This window comes from Rhinolophus sinicus, chromosome 12 (assembly GCF_057876585.1).
Source record: "Rhinolophus sinicus isolate RSI-liver-muscle chromosome 12, RSI-T2T, whole genome shotgun sequence".
Taxonomy (NCBI): Eukaryota; Metazoa; Chordata; class Mammalia; order Chiroptera; family Rhinolophidae; genus Rhinolophus; species Rhinolophus sinicus.
The window spans coordinates 53086804-53109072 of NC_142512.1; the positions used below are offsets into that span (position 1 = coordinate 53086804).

General features: G+C 54.3%; 1 protein-coding gene across 3 annotated transcripts in view; it reads left to right on the forward strand.

The window, feature by feature from the left end:
* The window catches only part of UNK (unk zinc finger), a 34374-nt gene extending 13193 nt beyond the window's left edge, over positions 1-21181 (forward strand). For 2 of the 3 annotated variants that reach the window (XM_019745565.3, XM_074320260.2), the window contains exons 2-16: positions 7148-7357; positions 8328-8504; positions 8662-8792; positions 9328-9463; positions 9988-10105; positions 11097-11181; positions 12416-12558; positions 12995-13195; positions 13693-13758; positions 14231-14405; positions 15319-15420; positions 15536-15724; positions 18115-18296; positions 18811-19068; positions 19744-21181. In XM_019745565.3, coding sequence (XP_019601124.1) covers positions 7148-7357; positions 8328-8504; positions 8662-8792; positions 9328-9463; positions 9988-10105; positions 11097-11181; positions 12416-12558; positions 12995-13195; positions 13693-13758; positions 14231-14405; positions 15319-15420; positions 15536-15724; positions 18115-18296; positions 18811-19068; positions 19744-19899 — 2329 coding nt within the window. In that variant the 3' untranslated portion in view covers positions 19900-21181. The remainder of the gene's footprint in view (positions 1-7147; positions 7358-8327; positions 8505-8661; positions 8793-9327; positions 9464-9987; positions 10106-11096; positions 11182-12415; positions 12559-12994; positions 13196-13692; positions 13759-14230; positions 14406-15318; positions 15421-15535; positions 15725-18114; positions 18297-18810; positions 19069-19743) is intronic. The other variant, XM_019745562.3, reaches the window with a different exon arrangement.
* The last annotated feature ends 1088 nt before the right edge of the window (positions 21182-22269 follow it).

The following is a 22269-nucleotide window of genomic DNA, read 5'->3' on the forward strand; positions in this document are numbered from 1 at the left end:
ATTTATTCTTTATTACCAATACCAACTTATGTCAAAACGAGAGGAAGAGAAAAATGGACTTGGAATGTCATGTTTTTAGGGCACAGTGGAGTGTGGATTATTTTGTTACCTAGTTAGATGGCAAAACTCTCTTTAAAAAGAAACTGCCAAAAGAATCCATCAACATTACCAGATTAAGCAGTCGTCACAGTATTCCCAACTCATAGGAAGGCAATAGTCAGAAGAATTAGAGAATTTTAAAGGTACGGTTTCATCAAAGAATTTCTTCACAAAAATGAGGCGACAACTTGCAGTAAGTTTCTGAGTGACTCCTTTATTAACTGAGCAATGAAAGCCATTTACCGACACTGAATTTAATTTGTTGATTGCAGCAGCTGAAGAAACGTGTCCAGAGAAAGCAAACTTGTTTAAGAGTGTTAGCCTTTTGGCAAGAACAATTACTCCAAATGTTGAAGTCTTTGGGAGCAACATCAGTAGTCAATTAAAAAACAAAGCAAATGACTTCATGTGGTTTTCCTTAGCTCTTGATGAGTCAACAGATGCTACTGGTGCTGTCCAGTTGTCTATTGATGGACTTGCTGCCATGTGTGAAGTGACGGAAGAATTAGCCTCTGTGAATAGTCTGCTTAAAACTACAGCTGAGAATATGTTCCCCAAAAGTTAAGGAAACACTGATTGAGGACAACCTGAGGTATACTCTGCTACTATCTGTTCCAGCTGATGAGTGAGAATATGTGTGGAGCAGAAAAGGATTTAATTGGACAAATTTACAAAGCTTAGGAAAACGTAAGGTGTTTAAAATCATGGTATTACTCATCGGCAGGTACTTTGTGGAAGATGCTTGAGTCTGTCATGTTACTGAACCATGAGGATCAGTGCTGAACTCCACTCCCTCTTGCGGACCAATCATCATCGATTTCATGAGTTTTTGTTAGAAATAGAAGCTGAATATTCTGTCCAACAGCAGTTTGGTGGCTTAGCAGTGGTAAAGTTTTCTTGTAATTTTTTGAGTTGAGGGCTGAGGTTGAAACTTTGCTGAATGAGAAGGGTCATTCTCGGCCATATCGAACAGTGAATGGCTTTGAAAATTAGCTTTTGCTGCAGACTTCATAATGTTTCTCAGTAAATTCACCCTAACATTACAAGGCAAAACATCGCTTGTATGCAAACTTACATTGCCATAAAGTCATTTTGACAACTAATGTTGTTTGAATTATAAGTCATGTCAAACTACCTTAAACACTTCCTGTGCTGTCCAAAGTTAAAACAAAGGTTAGATCTCCATTCTTTTTTTCTTTTTAATTAAAAAAAATTTTTTTTTTTTGACGGGGAACAGTGTTTCCAAGACCCATCAGCTCCAAGTCATCCTTCAATCTAGTTGTGGAGGGCGCAGCTCAGCTCCATGTCCATTTGCCGTTTTCAATCTTAGTTGCAGGGGGCGCAGCCCACCATCCCATGCAGGAATTGAACCGGCAACCTTGTTAAGGTCTCGAGCTCTAACCAACTGAGCCATCTGGCCGCCCCAGGTCTCCATTCTTAACACACATTTACCGTGGATATAATTTCCAGACACAAACTACAGCTCTAGCAGACATTTTGCATCTTGATAGGAATGCAAAGGAAATTTGCATATGTCAAAATCCATTTACCTGTGCCACTAAGGAGTTTACACCAACCCTTCAAAGGGAACTGGCTTAAAGGTAAATGTCAAGATTCTTAAATGTCTTCTAAGAAACAAATGTTCAAAGTCATGTTTGTGGAATGATAACTATTTATTTGGCAGTACCTAGTTACGCATATGTGAAAAGACATTTTCAAAGATTAAATACATAAAATTTTATAGAATTAGCATTAACAGATGGACATTTGTAATTTTGATGAACCTCAACCTGGCAAATGTTATCCCCCCCCAAATCCATTCTTAGTAGTAGAACTGTATTACCAAAAATTGTAGCCAATTATTATTATATTTGGAATTTCATCAATAAAAAATTTGTGGAAATTTGTTTTCTCTCTTGTTATGTAAGTACCTACATAAAATAGCCTCAATCTGGTCTCTTGGCCCTCAAAATCGAAAATACTTAGTTTGCTGACCCTGCTCTAGGATGTATGTTGTTGGGGAGGAGAGCAGGTCAGTGGCAGCAGTCAGTGAGGCCCTGCTAAACTACCCTGCTAAACGCTTCTAGAAGCAGTGGGGAGCTAGACACGGATTAGTATCAGCTACTCCATCCCCATTGCCTCTGAACTTACATAGCTTTTCTGGCAGGCAGTCTCTCATACTTTTCTGTTTATTCAGGTTGTTCAAATTCTTACACTCCTCCCCAGAAGAGAATGAATCAGCCAAACTGACAAATCTGTTAAGTGAGATAATTTGGAATAGGATTTACAGTTTAGCTGGGAATTGAGCTGGTAGCAGCTGAGCACTTGATTTAACACCTTGTGAGTGATGTAATTGACTGCATTGTTAACCCTTTCTGTGTCATCACTGTTGGTTTAGTGGGGCAAGTGATTGAATTTAGATTTCAAGTCTGATTTTTGCTGTATTTTAGAATTTTGGAAAATAAAGATAATCCAATAAATGTTGAAAGTATAATTTGATTTTTAAAAACGATACGTGTATTTAATTTTAAAAGTTTTTAGAGAAAAGTATTCATCGTTTTGTAAAGCAGTTTTGCAGTATGATACATTTTGATGCTGTCTTTGTAAAAATACTGGGAGAAAATTTACCAAATGGCTAATAACATTATTAGTGGTGGTATGAAGGGTGATTTTGTCCTTTTTTCCATTTTTGAATTTTTTTTGTAAGTGGGCATGTTACTTTCATAATCATGTTTTACATTTATAAATAAACCATTAATAGGATCATTCATTTGATGTCCTAAAAAGGAGTGAAACATGGTTTTGATTTAAAGTCTTGCCCCAGTGGGGCAAGAATGAAGAGCTGCCCCTCAGTCAAGGTGATGCTCTGACCAATTGCAGTGTCCCTCCAAGCTTTGCCCAGCGCTTCTACTGGTCCAAGGTGTGGCTTCTCTGACAGATCATATTTGCTCAGGGCCTGAGTGGTTTCTTGACTCAGCCTGACCACAGCAGGTCACTGAGGCCTCTTAATGCAAAGCTGGGCTAGGTTCATCGGCTTTCACTTTTCAGTGGAAGTATTCCTAGGAGAAGGGAATGTGAGGAATTTAGTCCTATAGCCCTGTGCCCTCCCCAGATCTTGGAGAGGATAGTTGTGAGTCTTCCCTCCTGAGTTAGACCTCAGGACTTCTTGGGTTTCCTGAGAGCGAGTGGAATTGAACAGTGAATCTCTACCTATTTAGTTTCTTCGATCTTGTTCTTTCAAACCTTTACAATGGAAAGATGGATTGGAGCTTAACGGAGACAGTTGTGCGTTTCCATCAAAGACCTACGTTTCATTTCAACCCATGAAAATAGAAACAAGTGATTTCTAAGTGGTGGTCTCCCTGCCTCTGGGCACTGCATTGCCGTTTTGCACAGATTGGTGTGGGAAAGGAAGAGAAATGCTAACCAAACATTTTGGTTCTTAGGTAGTGAATGGTAAGTCCCATTAATGACTTAAGCAAAAGTTAGAAATTTCTCATCTGCTTATAGTTGAGTGTGGGCTCTGCCTGCCTAGATAGGGCCATTTGTCTCCTCTCATGAGGGGCTTTTCTGCAGGACGGTCTGCCGTATCTGCTGAGTTACAAGTTTCCTGCGCTGTGGTGCTTTTCGCAAGGAAATAGAATTTGGCTTTCAGCTATCAGTGCTCTGCCTATTGGCAGCATCATGAAACTATTGTTTTGTGGACTTTGCCCTTTCTGTGACGCTTTCATTTCTTGTTCTAGTCATTCAGCAAACTTTGTCACTGAATTGAGTTCTTACCCGCTTGCTATCAAGGACTTTATAAATCTAGTAGTAGAGAAAAATGTACACATTATTGATATGCAATGCAGGCTGTAAGAAATGTCTAGAGAAAGTGCTGTGAACACGTAGAGATGATAACTTTTAGCTGGGGATAAGGGAAGGAAGGAAAAGAAGAGGTCAAGGAAGGCTTCGTGGAGGTGGTGGCATCAAAAGACTCATTATCATTGAATTCAGCCTTGAAAGATTTCTACAAGTAAGGAAGGGCACATGAGCAAAGGTAGGGAGGGAAGTTAAGGCTCTATTTGCGAGACACCAAGGACTCCAGTTTTACCGGCTGGAATGGAAAGGAATCCAGGGGGATGAGGCTGGAGAAGTACACTGGCCCTGATGTGTAGGGCCTGGAATGCCACACCGAGTGGTTGGTGCTTACCAGTGGCTCCCGGAGGAAGCGCAAGGCTTTTAAGAAAGTGAGGATTGGGTTTAGGAAGCATAGTGAGCACTGTGCAGCATGAACCGGACGGGGAGAGGCCGGAAGCCAGATCAGTTTCTCAAAAGGAGCCACGTCCCTGACCCAGGGCAGTGGCAATGGAAATGAAGAGACTCAAAATGGGGTAATTTGTTGCCTCCGCGTCTGGCCTCTTCTGTGGCACCCCTGCCATCGCATGCGGCACTATGGCCATGACTCCTCCCAGGAAGCTGGCTCTCCAGGGCTTTTCTCTTTCCGAGAGGACAGACTGCAAAGTCAGGATGACCACATCCCAGAGTTCTCCTGACTGCCTCCTGGGTTTTCCCTGAGGCACTGACGCCAAGCAGACAGGCACCGCTCTTAGGGTTGCCATACTTAGCAGATAAAAACACAGGATGCCAGTTCGATTGGAATTTCAGATAAATCACGAATAACATTTTACTGTATGTCCCATGGAATCTTTGGTTTATCTGAAGTTCTAGTTTACCTGGATGTCTTATATTTAATCTGACAATCCTAACTACTCATTCTGCTCCTGGGTTTAGCTTTCTGCTCTCCCAATTTCCCGCCTGTTACCACCTGAGTGAGTCCCCTAGTGGGTCCAGAGTCAGGTAGAGCGTGTGCTGCCTAGGAGGGATCAGCGTAGTTTGGGGGATGGCTGTCCCAACTCAGTGCCAGGGTTTGGTACTTGGCCTGAGGTGCAGCTTTCTGTCTAAGCAGGCAGAGAGTGACAGGAAGAAAGACCTCATGTTCCAATGCCAAAGGGGACAGGAGAGCATCGGGCTGGAGGGAGGCTTTCAGGTTTGCACCTGGTGTGTCAGAATGCACCTGGGGCCTGGACATGATATCCCTGAAATGTGGCTCCTCCTACATGTCATTTCATCCTTGTTTCCACGTTCCAGTTCCTCTCCTATCCCACTCATCCCACGAAGGTACTTGGAGCTCTTCACCCAGACGTACTGTTTCGAAGGTCCCACTGTTCGCTTTACCTCAAATACCCTTCCTGCATTCTTCACCCCCTAGCACCTCCCTCTCCCTTTCCTCTTCCTCTGCCCCAGCCTGGGTCAAGGATCCTTACTCTGGGTTCCCAAAGAGCCCTGAGCAAACCTCCCTCATCACTTTTTCCACACTTGATAGAGTCCACCTGCTACTGGTGTGTCTCCAGGGAAATAAGGGTTTTCTCAGGACAAGGACGTGCTTCGTCAGTGCCCTCAGTGCCCACCACCATGCCTGCACCTAGTAGGTGCTCAATAAATACGTGCTAAATGAACAGCAGGACTCTATTTGGAAGCTTCACTGCCCCTAAAACCCCCATTTGTGTCCTTCAGGGAGCACCCAGCTCCAGCCCCCGCCCAGTCCACACACCTGGGCACTTCACAATTTTCGGCACATTTTAGCATAAAATAAAACCTATGTGGAAAGTCTCAGCCCTGGACTTACCTGTCCCCCACCTTCCATATTCCCAGACTAGTAAGGCCCTGAGTGTCCTGGCGTGAGCCAAAGACCTGGGCTGGACCCTCTCGCCTTTGCACCATGCCCTCCAGCTCCAGGAGCTGCTCTACGCCTGGACAGTTGTTTCATGTCAGGTTGTTGCTCTTTCCACACTCGCTTCTGTGCTTTCCAGGACCATCCTTCTCCTCTCTGGCATTAAAGGCCCTCTATCAAGCCATCCGTTGCCTGCGATGTTAGGGCATAAGAGAATGAATAAAGAGAACTGTGTTGTCTGCCTGTTGGGGGGTGCGGGGGGGGCGGGGTCAAATCTAAGGAACCCTCCACTTGGACACAGAGTAAACAAAAACAGACGGATGGTAGTTTTATAAGGGGTAAGTGGGTCTGGGGCCCTCCACGGGTGGTGCATGGGAGAGGAGCTTTGAGGGTGTCTTAGCTATTAACATGCGAAAGAGAGAGAAGAATCCTGGAAGGCGGCCAAAAGGACAGAGTCCCCAAACCCCCAGGTTAGTCAGGATGTAAAGAGCCCCAACTGCTGCAGGTCCTCATTTGTGAGACAATTGGGGGCAGGCCAGGCTGAGAGGGAGTCTCCCGATGCTTCCAATATGAGCTCCTTCCCAGACACCTGGGTGGTGCTACCGTGTTTCTCCGAAAATAAGACCTAGCCGGAACATCAGCTCTAATGCGTCTTTTGGAGCAAAAATTAATATAAGACCCGGTCTTATTTTACTATAAGACCAGGTCTTTAATATCATATCATATCATACCACACCTTATATTGATTTTTGCTCCAAAAGACTCATTAGAACTGATTGTCCGGCTAGGTCTTGTTTGTGGGGAAACACGGTAGGAACTGTCTCTGGGAGGAGGTAGGCAGACAGGGCAGTAGTCACCTGAGTCAGCAGTACAGAGGGACGCCTTGTGACCTGGGCTTTCAGCTCCAAAGCAGCAGCCTCCCTGGCCCTCAGCCTGGAGCCCCAGCCCTGCTCCTGGGACAGGTGAGGCCTGCAGGAATTGGCAGGCAGATCTGGGCAGCAGAGAACCTTGCAGGAAGTTGGAGGCTGCTCATGCTCTCCTTTGCAGCTCCCTGCCTGGGAAACCTCAGGGAGGGCTCAGAGAACCAAGCCGCTGCTGATGCCTTCCCCTGGTCACATGGCAGACAGCCGACCGCTGAGGGTTCTTGTGGTCTGTGGTTCCAGCCCTTCAGGCTGGCTTAGGTCCAGTCTTAGCTCTGGGCCTCTTCCGGTGTCCCAGTGAAACTAGCACCCCACAGCAGGGCCCTTGGGGGACGTGGTGGCTCCCTTCTTGCTGGGAAGCGAGGGGTTTCACTCTCCACTCCCGGCCCACCGTGCATGGGGGCTCTCCCTGCAGGTACCTGAAGGAGTTCCGCACGGAGCAGTGCCCGCTCTTCGTGCAACACAAATGCACGCAGCACCGGCCCTACACCTGCTTCCACTGGCACTTTGTGAACCAGCGACGCCGCCGGTCCATCCGTCGTCGGGACGGCACGTTCAACTACAGCCCCGACGTCTATTGCACCAAGTACGACGAGGCCACAGGCCTGTGCCCGGAGGGCGACGAGTGAGTGCCCCCAGCCTGCCCTCAGAGGCGCCCCATGTCTTCTGGGTCAGGTGCCCTCAGAATAGACCAGGCAGAGTCTGAGAAGCCAGCCCCCGGCTGCTTTTGGGGGACTGCTGCAGCCTGGCCCGCCTTCCTATGGCCTGGACCTGCCTCTGGGGGAGGCGCCTTCTCCTTTCACCGCTTTTGGGAAACCCTACACAGGCCTGTCTTCTGCTAAGCCTAAGGGCCACATCTGAACCAAAGTGGCTCCTTGGTCCCCTGCAGGTCACAAGAACCCTTTCTACAGCCCGCCACCACCCACTCCATCTCATGCAGTCCCCGGCAAGGCTGGCTGTTTAGAGACACAGAGCCACTCCAGTTGCCCACTTTGCTGACCCTAAATATTTTATCACAACACTCTGTAAAGAGATGGCACAACACAACCAGGGAGGTGGCAAACCTGGGAACATCACTGAGAGGGGACATTCATTAACCCTGCTTGTCATTTGGTTAAGCCTTGCAGAGATGGTGCAGGGAGGCGCTGCTGGGCTTCTATGGGCCCGAGTCACTGAACCACCTGGCACCAGCACCCCCTTTCTCAGAGGTCAAGGCTTGCTGACCCCTCCCCCAGCCTAATGAGGCACTCAAGGCATGAGACCTTTTGCCTCTCCTAGAAGCCCTGATCTGGGCAGCATTTGTCCCCCAGGAGTGCTCCCCTCCGGAGCTGCTCCTCAGGATGGCCTGCGGCCCTGGCTGAGTGGCCTTCGAGAGGACTTAGCAGGCTGCTATGGGAATGCCAGGCCCGGTTGGCCCCCCTCAGGCCACAGCACCCAATTCGCCATAGTAGGGTGGTTCTACCTCAGCGAGGCTCTTCACTGCTTGCCTCCCCTTGACCCACCATCAGGGCAGCCTTTGGTCATAGGGAAAGAGTGGGGCTGGTAGCCCAGGCTGGAGGGGGCAAAGGTGAGTGACCCCAATTTCCCTGTTTCAGGTGCCCATTCCTGCACAGAACCACAGGGGACACTGAGCGCAGGTACCACCTGCGTTACTACAAAACTGGAATCTGCATCCACGAGACAGACTCAAAAGGCAACTGCACCAAAAACGGCCTGCACTGCGCTTTTGCCCACGGGCCCCATGACCTCCGCTCCCCTGTCTACGACATCAGGTGGGCTGGATGCCACGCTGGGCTGATGGCTGTGGGCCGGGGTGGGGGCCTGGCTGCTGACACGGTGAGTACTGCAGGTGGAGTGCAGGGCTGGCACTCTGGCTCCTTCCCCCTCATGCCCCTTCCCCGCTCTCTCTGTCTTCTCCTCTCCTCCCAGGGAGCTCCAGGCCATGGAGGCCTTGCAGAACGGCCAGACCACAGTAGAAGGCAGCATAGAGGGTCAGTCGGCTGGGGCCGCAAGCCACGCCATGATAGAAAAAATCCTCAGTGAGGAGCCGCGGTGGCAAGGTAAGGGTGGCCACATAGATGGCCAGGCCCTCTCCTGCCACACGTCTGTCCCCACCCCTCTCCAGCCTATAGCTGCCGTCAGGACTTGACTCACCACCATCTACGGCCTCCTCCAACCTAAGCCACCCCTCTGCCGGGAGGGGTTTGCCCCCTCGTCCCACCTTCCATCCACAGCTGCGTCATTCAGGGGCACTTCTAGGGGAGTTTCCCCAGACACATCTTGCCCTGCTCCCATTACCCCAGGTGCTCCCCAAATCCCTCGGGGACTTGCATACATACAAACATACTTGCGCACGTCTATAAGTACATATACGTGTGTTCTCGAATTTCCTAAGAGTGCCCTTTTTACCCTGTGAGCTGTGAGTGTCTCCGGTGAAGGATGGTGTCCACCTTACCTCTCTCCTGGGCATTGGCCCATGAAGAGATGGCCATGCTCCTACCTCTCACAGAAGCCTCAACTCCTGGACCCCTTCCCAGTGGCTCTCCTCCTCCCCCTACCCCACCCACCTGACCCCTGCCTCTGGCCCCTGTGCAGAGACGGCATATGTGCTGGGCAACTATAAGACGGAGCCGTGCAAGAAGCCCCCACGGCTGTGCCGCCAGGGTTACGCCTGTCCCTACTACCACAACAGCAAGGACCGGCGGCGGAGCCCCCGGAAACACAAGTACAGGTCCTTTGGCCCAGGCAGGCCAGCCGAGGGAGGGAGGGGCGGCAGGGGTGAGGTCCCAGCTGGGCTGCTTCCACTGTGCTCTCAGGGAGACCGGCCCTGGGGATTATAGGGCGGCCCAGGTACCAGGGAGTGGGGCTGGGAGGTAGTCAGGATGGCTGCACCATGGGACCTGCCAGGACCCTCCTCTGGCATGAGAGGAGGATCTTGGGTCCGACTGTCTCTGAGACCCCTTCAGTTCTGACCCAGAGGGGCAGCTGCTAGGGCCAAGCCATGGTGTAGAGAATGTGGTGGTGGCTGTAGCTCCGCTCCCGTCGGGCTGCACAGTGCTTGTGGGAGGAGCTGGCTGAGGGAGTGAAACAATGTCCTTGGTGATGGAGCCAAGCTGAGCCAGAGCAGCAGAGCCCAGCTTCTGGCCCTGTGAGGCAGGGACACCAGAGAGGGGCCCTAAACAGGCATCTAGTTGGCATCCCCAGATCCTAATCTCCCCTCCTGCATCCATCTGACCCACCTTCTCATTGGACCAGGTCGTCTCCATGTCCGAACGTAAAACACGGGGATGAGTGGGGAGATCCCGGCAAGTGTGAGAATGGAGACGCCTGTCAGTACTGCCACACCCGCACGGAACAGCAGTTCCATCCGGAGGTGGGCCGTGGAGCAGGGGCTGGCGCCCTTTGAGGGATGTGGGTGGCTTAACATAGCCTCTTGGGGAGCAAGGAGAAAGGAAAGGAGGGTCTGGGCAGATGCTGGCAGAGCCCACCCTGACTCCATCCTGCAAGAGGGGTTTGTAGCCACAGGCTCCCCAACAGGCAGTGCCTAAAGGGGCCTCCAGCCTTCATTTGGCATTTTTTCTAGTTCCGAGCCCACACTCACCAAGCAGCCCTCTGCTCCCAGTTTCCCCCAGGCCTCCTGACAGGGAGGCATGGATGGAGCCTGGGGACCTGGCCATCCTGGGCTTTGCACCACTCATGGTGCTTACAATCCAGTGACATCCGGATATAAAAAGGAAGAAAGCCCCTAACAGTTGTCCTGTTCCAGGCCAGAGTCTAGGGTGGCTGCAGCCTCCCTGACACAGTTCCCCAGCCCACTGACCCCACAGTGTGGCCCTGAGCCGTATCAGTGTGCCGAGATCTTGTATAGGCTCTATAGAGGCACACACTGTCCCTTCCCCAGTTCCATAGAGGCCAGGACACACCAAGATAGACACATGGACAGAGACTATCTTATGCGAGCTGCAGACAAGACAGCGGGGTGGGAAGTCAGACCCAGCATGGATCCCTCCGAGTGTGCCCAGGGGGGGCAAGTGCTGCCTATGATCTTGGCTCCCTGAGTGCCCAGAGACACATTCGGAGGTCACCGCCCTGGCCGAGACCCTGAGTGCAGAGCAGCATGGAGAAGATCCCTTTGAGGGCTAGTTGGACCTTTGCCCCCAGCAGGGAGGGTGTCCTCGGCATGGGGACAACAGTGTCTGCTTTAGGAGTAAGAAGTTGGTAGGGAGAGACTTAGGGAAGTGGCGTGGAATGGGGAGGAGAAAGAAGAGATTGGAAAGCTAACGCCCCCATGCTGAAGGCCCCCATGCCAGCCTGTCCCTCTCTGCCCAAGCCTGACCTGCCTCTGCTCTGCTCTGTCCTTCCAGATCTATAAATCCACCAAGTGCAACGACATGCAGCAGTCGGGCAGCTGTCCACGGGGACCGTTCTGCGCCTTCGCCCACGTAGAACGTATGCTGAGCCCAGTGCCCTGAGGCAGTGCCCTCTGCACCCCCCCCCCCCCCCCCCGTATAGGATCAGTCGGGCAGTGCACCCTCGTTTCAGCCCACAGTGGGCCCTGTCCCCACTGGAAGTCCCATTTCCCCCCCACCTCCCTGGAGCTGGCCTCAAAGCCCTGGAGTTTCCACGGTCCTGAGACAGAGAGCAAGGACTGCCCCGTCAGGCAAGGGAAGGCACCCTCCCAGAGCTCACTAGGCAGATCCCAGCGGCCACCCCGTGCCACACCCACGGCAGACATCGCTAATTGAACTTGACACTCTGTCCTGCTGAGCCCTGCTGAGCACAGAGCTGTCCAATCAAAATAAAATGCAACCCCCTTATATTATTTTACATATTCTAGTAATTACATTTTTTAAAAAGCAAAAGAAACAGGCTAAATTAGTTTTAACAACCTATTTTTACTTAATCCAATATAAAACAGTATCATTTCAAAAATAATCCATATAAACAATCATCAAGACATTTTACTTTCTTTTTTTCAAACTGTTGTTGAAATCTGGTGTGTATTTGAATAGCTGCTGCACAGTTCAGTTCAGAGCAGCCATATTCTGAGTGTGCACCAGCCATGTGTCACTTGTGGCCACCATGTGGGACAGCGCAGCCTGACTGTCCACGTTGCACTCCAGGCCACCAGTGCCGATCTCAGACAGAGCTCAAGTTGCAACCTGTGTCCACCCCGAGCCACTGCTCCGGCTGTCCTTAACCCCTTTGCAGGCTCAGGCCTTCTCTCTGGGATTAAAATGAAAAGTACCCTGAGGGTCCTGGGAGGGGACAGCATGTTATTGGCACAGAGGTGGTCCCCAGCCCTGGGCACTGGAACCACTGAGGGAGGCAACACAGAGAAGCCATTGATGGCCTTGGAGTCGCACAGATCAGGTCTCAAAGCCCAGCTCTTCTGTTTCCTAGCTGTGTCCCCTTGGGAGATTTCCCTAGCCTCTCTCAGCCTCAGTTTTCCTTATCTATAAAATGGAGACCATGATGGTACTTACGTCCTCCAGTCACTGTGAAGATTCACAGTGAATACAAATTGCCTGGCACCTAGGAAATGCTCAGTGTACGATAGTAATAGAAAGAAGGTGGGAGCCTTTCCTTTGTGTACAGGAGGGATGCGTGGTCTCCTTTGAAAGAGACCCAGATGCATTTGTGGCTCAGGAGCCTGCTGACACCCTGCCCCTGTCTCTTGCAGAGCCACCCCTCAGTGATGACCTACAGCCTTCCTCAGCTGTGTCCAGCCCCACCCAGCCGGGTCCCGTCCTATACATGCCATCTGCTGCCGGAGACTCGGTGCCCGTGAGCCCCTCCAGCCCGCATGCCCCTGACCTCAGCGCCGTACGTGTCTGTCCAGGGGCTGGGTGGGCACCATGCCCACCCAGGAGCCAACACCTGCCTCTCATGTCCCCCACCCCCATCCTGTGCTTGGGGAGGAAGCCTTGGTATCTGGCCTTGGAAAAGGCCCTGGTTCTGCCCTTTCAGCCCCAGGGTTCTTCTCTCTGTCAAAAGCTGGTGGCAGGTGGGGGGTGGTGTCCCTATAGCCTGTGTTGGTCAGTCTGGGGTGAGCTGGTAGAAGGGACAAAGCCTTCTGTCACCACACACACACACACGTCCCTCATGAGGTTCTGGGTCCCCTGGGTGGATTTTGCTGCCCATTGGCAGATGAAAATGGAACTGAGCCCCGTGCTGAAGAAGCTGTCTCTGCGGGCTTGGCAGGTAGACAGTGCCCCCGCCTGCGTTTTGCCCACCAGCCCACTCCCTTCCATCTCTGCAGCTCCTCTGTAGAAACAGCAGTCTAGGCAGCCCCTCCAACCTCTGTAGCTCCCCTCCAGCCTCCATCAGGAAGCCCCCAAGCCTGGAAGGCATCGTCTTCCCTGGGGAGTCCGGCCTCGCCCCTGGCAGCTATAAGAAGGCTCCGGGCTTTGAGAGGGAAGACCAGGTGGGGGCCGAGTTCCTGAAAAACTTCAAATGCCAGGTAAGGATGTGAGGAGCAGCCCAGTGAGGTTAGCCCCCTGTCCTCACCTCTTGAAGGCTGAGCAGAGTAAGGCCGTCCCGTTATACAGATGAAGACAGGAAGGCTGGAGAGGCCGAGCACCTCACCAGTGTCACTGAGCCACGGCAGGGATCCCTGACCCCACATCCAGTCTTTTCTGTGCCCAGTGCTGCCTTGATGGAGTGGCAGGGCCCTGGGGAGCAGGACAGAGGGGTCCCTAATGAGCTTACCTGAGGCTTGGCGTCACCTGGGAGGAGAGGAGCAACCCCCTGGTTCCTAGGGTAGGGAAAGGAGTAGGGGTGTGGAGGGAGAGCAGGTGCATGTGTGTGAAGGGCGATTGCATGACGGGCGTGTGCCGCCGCCCTGGGCCCTGGTGCCTGCAGCCTCAGTGAGCCATGGCAGGTGACGCTTAGGAGGGCTCCTGGACTCGGGGCGCCCCTTTGCACTGCATTCATCTCGTGCTCCCTGACCTTTCTCAGGCCAAGTTAAAACCCCACTCGCTAGAGCCCAGGAGTCAAGAGCAACCTCTGCTTCAGCCCAAACAGGTACCGAGCTCTCAGCCTCCTCTTGGCTCCTGGCACCTGCTGTGCACAGGCCAGGCCCAGAACCCCCGGGGGCTGCAGGGATGGGAGGCACTGCTTTCTCCATAAGCCGAGGGCAGGACTAAGGAGGGGCCCCAGCCCCAAACCCAGAAAGGGTGGGATCAGGCCCTGGAGCCCCTCACCTCCTGGACTCACTCATCAGTGAGTAAAAAAATCATTGAGCGTCTACAGTGTGCCAGGCACTGGACTACTTCTCCCTCTCCTGTGCAGCACTTTAGAGGTGAGTGGGCCCTGAAGCCTCCAAAGCAGCCCCTGCAACTCCAGCCTCTCAACAAAGTGTCAAGTGGGGGGGACCCCATATAGGCATGAAGGCAACCAGACAAAGGCTGGGTGCCCCACATCTGCCCCACCCAGCCCCTGGTCAGTGACCTCCTGGGCGGGCATCCCATTGCCTTTCCTCACTCTCTCGTTGCAGGACGTGCTGGGCATCCGCCCTGTGGGCAGCCCCCTGACCTCAAGCATCTCTTCTAGTATCACCTCCAGCCTGGCAGCTACTCCCCCTAGCCCCGCTGGCACCAGCAGCGTCCCTGGCATGAATGCAAATGCTCTGCCCTTCTACCCCACCAGCGACACGGTAGAGTCGGTCATAGGTAATTAGGCCATTTCTGTTGCCAAGTTCAGGACTGGGTCTGGAGTCAGAGATACGAGGTCTCCAGAGTGAGACAAACCAGCATACTGGTCACTTTAGACATCTAAGTGGGGGGAGTCAGAGGGGGGGCACTCTAGGCCTTTGAGTTAAAGGGAAAATGAGCCCAGGGTATAGGGCCAAGACTAGCCCTTATAGCAAATTAGAGATGCCTCTTCCCCTGGACAAGTGCAGTCTCATTCCACGATATATGTCATTCAGCCCCCACTCATCCTCTCACTAGGTTTCCTTGTGCAGTGAACAACCTGCACAACTGTCCTTAGAGTTCCCGGTCATTGGAGGTCACGGCTGTTCTCTTTCAGCAGTCATTTATGGGGCCACTTTGTGCCAGGTCCCATCGTAGTCATTGTGGTTACAGACATGAAGACATGCTGTTCTTGCCTTCAAGGAGGGACAGTGTTCCCACCCTCCCAGTCTATTTCAGCAGAGGGCAGTGGACATTTTCGAGCACCTACCACGCATTAGCCACCGAGGGCCGAGACGAACATGCTTTCAGCGAGCTCAGGAGGGAGACATACAAACTGTATCATCAGGAGACAAGACCTCTGTCAGAGGCAGAAACCCTGGATTGGGACTCGATTCTCCCTGGGGTTATCAAAGAAGGCTTCGGAAAAGGGAGCCATTTGAGCTGGACTTAGCTAAGCAGACAGTGCGGGGGGTCGGTGTGACAGAGGATCAGCCCAGTCACGGGCTGAGGGTCGAGAGAGGACAGGTCCATGTGGGACTTGAGCATGAAGATAAGACGGGGACAGGAGGTAGTAAAGTGCAGGGGGGTCCAAGAGGTGAGGCCTGGAACCTCGGGGTGTGTGATCCCTCGGGAGGCTGGGGGGCTCACGCCCTGATCGCTCTGTCCCTAGAGTCTGCCCTGGATGACCTGGACTTGAATGAGTTTGGGGTGGCCGCCCTAGAGAAGACTTTCGACAACAACACAGTAGCCCACCCAGGCAGCATCACAATTGGTACTGGGCTGTGGGGGGGCAGGGGACGGGGGAGGGCTCCTCGGGGTCCCCACTTGGTGTGGCACCACATGGCTGCCTGCCCTCACTCGGCCCGCCCTCCTGGCCTCTCTTGCAGGCGGCAGTTTGCTGCAGAGCTCTGCCCCCGTGAACATCCCCGGCTCCTTGGGCAGCCCCGCCTCCTTCCACTCAGCATCCCCGTCCCCTCCTGTTAGCCTCTCCTCACATTTCCTGCAGCAGCCCCAGGGCCACCTGAGTCAGTCAGAAAACACGTTTTTGGGGACCTCAGCATCACATGGATCTTTGGGTAAGAAGGGGTGTGGCTCCCTGAGACCTGGGGCAGGACCTGGGCTTTTGGAAAGTGCCTTTGGCTGCTTTGTACGTGGCTAGAGGTAGTGCAGAGCGGAGGTTAGAGCAGGGGCTCTGGGCTCGGAGGAGAGTCGGGTCCCTGTTCCATGACTCCCCTGGCTGTGTGATCCTCGACAAGTCACTTAGCCTTAGTTTCTTCTGCTGTAAAATGGGTAGAGCGGCAGCACCCACCTCGTTAGATGGTGGTGAGGCTTCAACAAAGTCACTGGAGGGAAACACTAGGCACAGGGCCAGTGCACACTGACAAGCTGTGGCCTCAGGGCCACCAGGGCCTAGTTCTGCTCTTCATGCCCGTGTGGCGGTTCTGCCCAGGCCCCCGGAGCTCCCGGAGAATGGAGCCCTGGTCTCCAGGGGAGGCAGAGGTGACAGACATTAGGTCACAACAGCCAGGTTCACAGGAGGCCCAGGGAGAGGTCTGAACAGGCTCAGCCCAGGCTCAGGGTGGCCTTCCCGCTCCAGCCCTGAACACAGTAGAAGGGTGTGGACTGGAGGTTCTGGAAGGCACATCGAGGCATAGTGGTGAGAAGCATGGCGTGCTCTGCTACCACTCACAGGGTCCTCGTCCCCTTGTGCAGGGGGCGGGGGGCTGGTGTGACTATTTGCTGAGGTAACAGACGTAAAACACAGCACAGTGCCCAACCCACTGCCTCTCCAGCAACAACAGATGTTACTCTCACTTCCCCGCCCCCAGCAGCTATTCAAGAAGCTCAGACATACCCTCCCCAAGGGTCCTGGGCGTCCTGGTCACACTGAGCCACCGAGCCGCGCTTTGACTTTCTGACCAGGTTTGGGACCTCCCCTGTGTCACTCTGAGGTCAGGGCAGCGCACTGATGTCTTAGCACTTTGCCAGTTGTGAAGCTGTTTGTCCTAACCTGGTCTGTGGTGATGCCATCAGCTTCAGATGTGTCATGTTGTATTTGTCTGACTCATTCCACATTCTGGCGGCATCTTGACTGCAGCCCTACCGTGTTTTCCCGAAAATAAGACTGGGTCTTATATTAAGTTTTGCTCCAAAAGACGCATTAGGGCTTATGTTCAGGGGATATCATCCTGAAAAATCATGCTAGGGCTGATTTTCTGGTCAGGTCTTATTTTCGGGGAAACACGGTACTTCCTGGCCACAAACCATTCTTTCCCCACGCAGTCACTGAGCACAGTTTTATAGGCACACTGTGAGCGCCACAGTCCTGTGGGCATGGAGCCCTGGGCGGGGGAGGCAGAGGTGACAGACATTAGGTCACACTTAGAGACTGGCACTATTGTGTGGAGTCCGAGGGCTGTGGGCTGGGATTCAGAATAATAGGGGGGACCTAACCTAGATGTCGCCAAGAGGGCCCTGTCTGAGGAAGTGGCTCCTCTCCAAGACAGCCAGTGCCACCTGAGTGTGGAGGAGACAAGCATGGGCAGAACTGCTGCTAGGATAGTGTGTCAGTGGTGACCCCGAGTTACCGCCTCTGGGACAGGGAAGCCAGGCTCAGGGACAGCCCACGCAGGATCTCCACACAGGAGCCGGCTGTCCTATTGTGGGGGCACTTGTGTTATTGGAGGACAGACTGTGCTAAAGCCATTTGTTTCTGGAACATCCTGGCTGGATTAGTGGGAAAGGAAGCAAGGAAGAAGTCATTAAAATAATATGTGTGGGCAGAATGAGGCCAGAGGTGGATATTGGTTCCCCTCTGGAAGACAGGGACTGCCCTGGGAGCCACAGAGCAGGGACACGTAGTGTTGTTTAAAGGCAAACATCTGTTGGGTGAGTGGGTGGGTGGGCGGGAGGGTGAGCGGCAGCGGCTTACAGGAAGGAGTAGGCGCTGAGAGTCCGGGGCCCTTACTATGTACTGGTTCCATCACTTACTATTGGTCTGAGTCTTGGTGACATGTTTTATCTTCGTTTTCTTGCCACAAAACAAGGGGGATGGACGCAGGGCTCCCTGAGCTATTCCTGCTCCAGCTATACCATCATCTGAGGTTCTGGCCTATGTCTTTTCTACTGACCCTCCTCCCCGGCCTCACGTCAGGGCGCAAGGCTCCCCAACACAGACTGCTCTCCCTACAGCACCCTCCATGCCCCTGTATCACCCTGTGTCCGTGATGGGAACCCTATTTTACAGATGAGGATGCCGAGACTCAGAACTTAAGTGGCAGCTGATAAGTAGCAGGTGGCAGTACAGTAGCTCTGACTGAAGTGCAACACCTACATACTCAGGCAGAACCCTCTGCCAGGGCTCCCCGGCCTGGCCTGCACTGCTGTGTGCCCAGCCCTAGGGAGCCCCTGGCAGGGCTGGGCAGGGCCCTCCAGAGCACTGATGTTCCTCCCCTCCCCTGGGCAGGTCTGAATGGGATGAACAGCAGCATCTGGGAGCACTTTGCCTCTGGAAGTTTCTCCCCAGGCACTTCCCCTGCCTTCCTGTCAGGGCCGGGGGCTGCCGAGCTGGCCCGGCTTCGGCAAGAGCTAGACGAAGCCAATGGCACCATCAAGCAGTGGGAGGAATCCTGGAAGCAGGCGAAGCAGGTACTGGGCCCCCACGTCCCCCCTTCCCCGTGCTCTGGTGGCGTCCAGTTCGAGCCCATCTTACACAGTGGGCATGGGTTGGGGAGGCCAGGGGTCCCGGAGAGAGCAGAGCTGAAAGTCAACTTTGTTCTCTCTCCACCTATGGCAAGACTTGCCTTGGCAGTCAGGACGCTGGGGTAACTGGTGTCCCAGACCTGGAACTCCCTCTGTGGTCTGGTCCCACAGCACCATTTGCCTCTCCCCAAAAGCCCTGACTCTCCAGGGTTCCAGCCTGGGTTCCAGGCTCTGCTGGGCCCAGCCCCCTTCCCCGCCCACAAAGGGTCTGTTGCACGTCCTGCAATCTCTTCTCTGCAGGCATCGTCAGCGTCTTCCCTGCCCCTCCCCAGACTGCTGACCCCGCTCCCGTCAGGCCCAGCCACAGCTACAGTGGCTCATACGGGCTCCCAGAGATACACTCTTGGGTGCAGGGGGGCAGGGGACCATCGTGACCAGATGCTGCGTATTGGGCCCACAGGCTTGTGACGCCTGGAAGAAGGAGGCCGAGGAGGCTGGTGAGCGGGCCAGCGCGGCAGGCGCTGAGTGCGAGCTGGCCCGGGAGCAGCGTGACGAGCTGGAGGTGCAGGTGAAGAAGCTGCAGGAAGAGCTGGAGCGGCTGCACTCAGGGCCGGACCCGCAGGCCCTGCCCGCCTTCTCAGACCTGGAGGCCCTCTCGCTCTCCACCCTCTACTCCCTCCAGAAGCAGCTGCGGGCCCACCTGGAGCAAGTGGACAAGGTGAGCCCGGGAGGTTAGGGGAGCCCTGGGTGGGGTGGACAGTGGCCTCCGCCAGTGTTTGGACCCTGGTGGGTCCACACTGCTCCAGGGATGACCCCCCCTCCTTCTGAGAATCTCTGTCCAGCCCCTGGGCCAACCCAAAATGCTGGCCAGCTGGAGAAGGTCACTCCCGGGGAGGTGGATGGTCGGTACCACCCCAGCACTTTTGAGGGCAGGCACTGGACTGAGCTGACCCTCGGGTACCTGGGCCCTAAGTCACATCCTGACAGCTTCTGTGAGCTCTACCCCGACCAACAGACATTCCAGGATGGTTAGGTCCCCAGGGCTACTCTCTGCATTCCTAGGTGCCCTGCTGGGCCCCCAGGGGGAGCCTGGCACAGTGGAAAGAGCATTCTTTCCTTCGCTAGGCCTTTGGCAGCCAGGCCACCCCCGCGCCTGGGCTCTGACTCCCCCACACTGAGCCCGCAGCCAAAGCTGAAAGCCGAATAGGAGCCGTGAGGTGATCGGCCTGAATCTAACCCCGCTGTCTCACTTGTCAGCTGGGTCCTGCGGGCTCTGCGCCGCACTTTCCTCATCCCAAGGGGGCTGAAGTGTGGGTTGAGGGAACATGTCCGACCCAGGGCCAGGGCAGCAACGGAGACCAGGCCAGTGACCACACTGTCACTTTGCCCGCAGGCTGTGTTCCACATGCAGTCGGTGAAATGCCTTAAGTGTCAGGAGCAGAAGCGGGCGGTGCTGCCGTGCCAACACGCCGTGCTGTGCGAGCTCTGTGCCGAGGGCAGTGAGTGCCCCGTCTGCCAGCCGGGCCGGGCCCACTCCCTCCAGTCGTGACCCTGCAGGCCTGGCTCCGGCCTGGCTCAGATCTTCTCACCTAGGACTTTTTAAAGTATATATATGTATGTATGTATGTATGTATGTATGTATGTATATGTATATGATTATGGAAATGGATACATTTCTGTATGTGTGCAGGTATGCGTGGGCGGCCAGTGTGTGAAGTGTCTGTGTGTATATCTGTATATGGATATAGACACACACTTTAAAACAGACTTAACAAGCACTTTTTAAAAGAAGAAACTATTTTGCAGTCCTCCCCCTGCCCACTCCCTACCTTTCCCACGTTCCCCTCTTCTCCCACCCGCCTTTTGGCAGGGGATCTCTTTCTGTCTTTTTTTACGTAGGAACTAACTATTTTTAACTTCTTCCTGGGGCCTGAGCAGGGAAGGGTGGGGAGTTAGAAGGGGCTGCGGGGAGGGCACAAGCCTTCCGGGCAGGCCCTGTGCACCCTACCTCCCCAGGCCGGGGTGAGAGCCAGGGGTACGGAGGATCCGGACAGACCTGGTTCCCAGCTGTGAGGCCTGAGGGGTGTGCTGTGGGTCTAGACCAGCCTAGCTCCTAGGTTTACCAAATGTGTATTCAGTTCAGGGCTGGTAGGCCCAAGCTGCGGGGCCAGCCCTGCTCCCCACTCTGGGCCCTTGAAGCCCCTCGAGGGGCAAGGCCTGGGAGTGCTACCCCTCAGGTTCCTGAGGTCGGGGGTCAATCCTTTCCCCTGGGTTTCCAAAGCAGCCTCCCTCACCCCAGGGCCACCTACCAGGTTGGCATTGCATTCCCTGCCCCCCCCCTTCTGGCACAGCCCCTGTGCTCTCCGCCCCCTCCCTCTGGCAGCTAGCAGGGCAATTGATAGGGAGGAGCTGCGGACGGTGAGGACCGGGGTTCAGGCCCTGCCTTCCCTGCCAGGAGGGGCTCCGTATGCATTCCTTGGTGCTCTCTGAGTGCAGCTGACGTTCTGCCCCGTTTGGAGCAGACGCCTGTGTGCATGTGTGTGTGTGCCTGTCCAATGTATAGTGTGTCTTAGCTTCCATTTTAAAAATTGTTCTGTACAGAGAGATGCATAGGGGGTGGGAGGGCAGCGCGGGCAGAGGGCAGCCACCCCACTCCCAGCGCTGGGTGTCTGGGGTGGGAGCAAGAGGGCTGCAAAGGGTCTGGCCCCAGCCTCCCCTCCCTTGGGCTCAGCACGAAAGGGCTTTCAATGAATTAAGTGAAAACTTTTTTTACAAAAATACAAAAATCAACAAAAGTCCAAACCTATTGGAAATAAAATATGAACTTGCAATGGTAGCATGTTTAGATGGGGTGAAGAATGGGGCCCCAGAAGAGGGCCTCTGAACTCTGAGGTGGGACAGCTTGGCTGTCCCATCCCAGGTGCCAGCCCCACCTAGGCTGGGAGCCCTGCGTCAGCCACGGAAACAGTTTGTGCCCTCACCCCTGAGCTGTGGCCAGGCACTGCAGTGGCCTAGAGGCTCCCGGGGCCCATCCGGCGCCTAGACAGAGCGCCAGTGCTCTCTGCCCCAGGCCTGCTGTGCTTGATGTGATGGGGGCCGAGACCTCTGAGCCCTGCCACTCCCCTCTTCAGGCTCTTTCAACAGCTGCCCCTGGTTGACTTAATGTTGTTTTCCAAAGGACAGCAGGGCCCCTAGTGGTTTCTTAGGAACAGACCCTGCCTTCTCATAAAAGCAGTAAAAGGAAGGTGGGCCCCCAAAGCATCCCGCCTTCCACCCTAGCTCACTCCACCCTGCCCCCTGAGGGCTAAGGGTCTCAGCCTTGGAGCTGCCGCCCTCCCCACTGCCCTCAGCTGGCCTGTTCAGTGGGCTGTTCTCTGTGTGGGTCTCAGCGGTTCAGAGCTGCAAGGGGCCGTGTGGATGACCTCAGGCCTCCTACCCATTGTACTTGCGCGGTCTGAGAGGTTAAGTGACTCAACCAAGGTCACAGCTAGGATGCCAGCCAGCCTCAGGCTCTGACTCCCAGCACAGGCCACCTCCCTGCAGGCAGGGCTGGCACCCGATCCTCTAAGCCCTGCGGTTCAGGGCATGCACTGAGCCTCAGCCTGGGAGCCCCCCCACCCCCTGGCTCCTGGTGCCCCGCCTGGAGTTGCAGGCCCCTGTGCTAGGCAGCAACCACAGAAGCGGATGTGCGTGATAGAGTTCTGTTCAAAGCCCTTGGCCCAAACACCAGGAATGCCAGTTGCGCCAGCACCTGCTTCTGCATCACACCCCCATACCCACATCCCTGCTCTGTAAATGGGGGGGTGAGCGGTGGGCCAGGCCCCAGGGTGGGGGCAGCTCAAGGTGTCCTGAGGGCTGGGGAGGACGTTTGTGTGGCCTGACTGATCTGGGCCCCACTGCAGGCCAACAGTACTTTTTC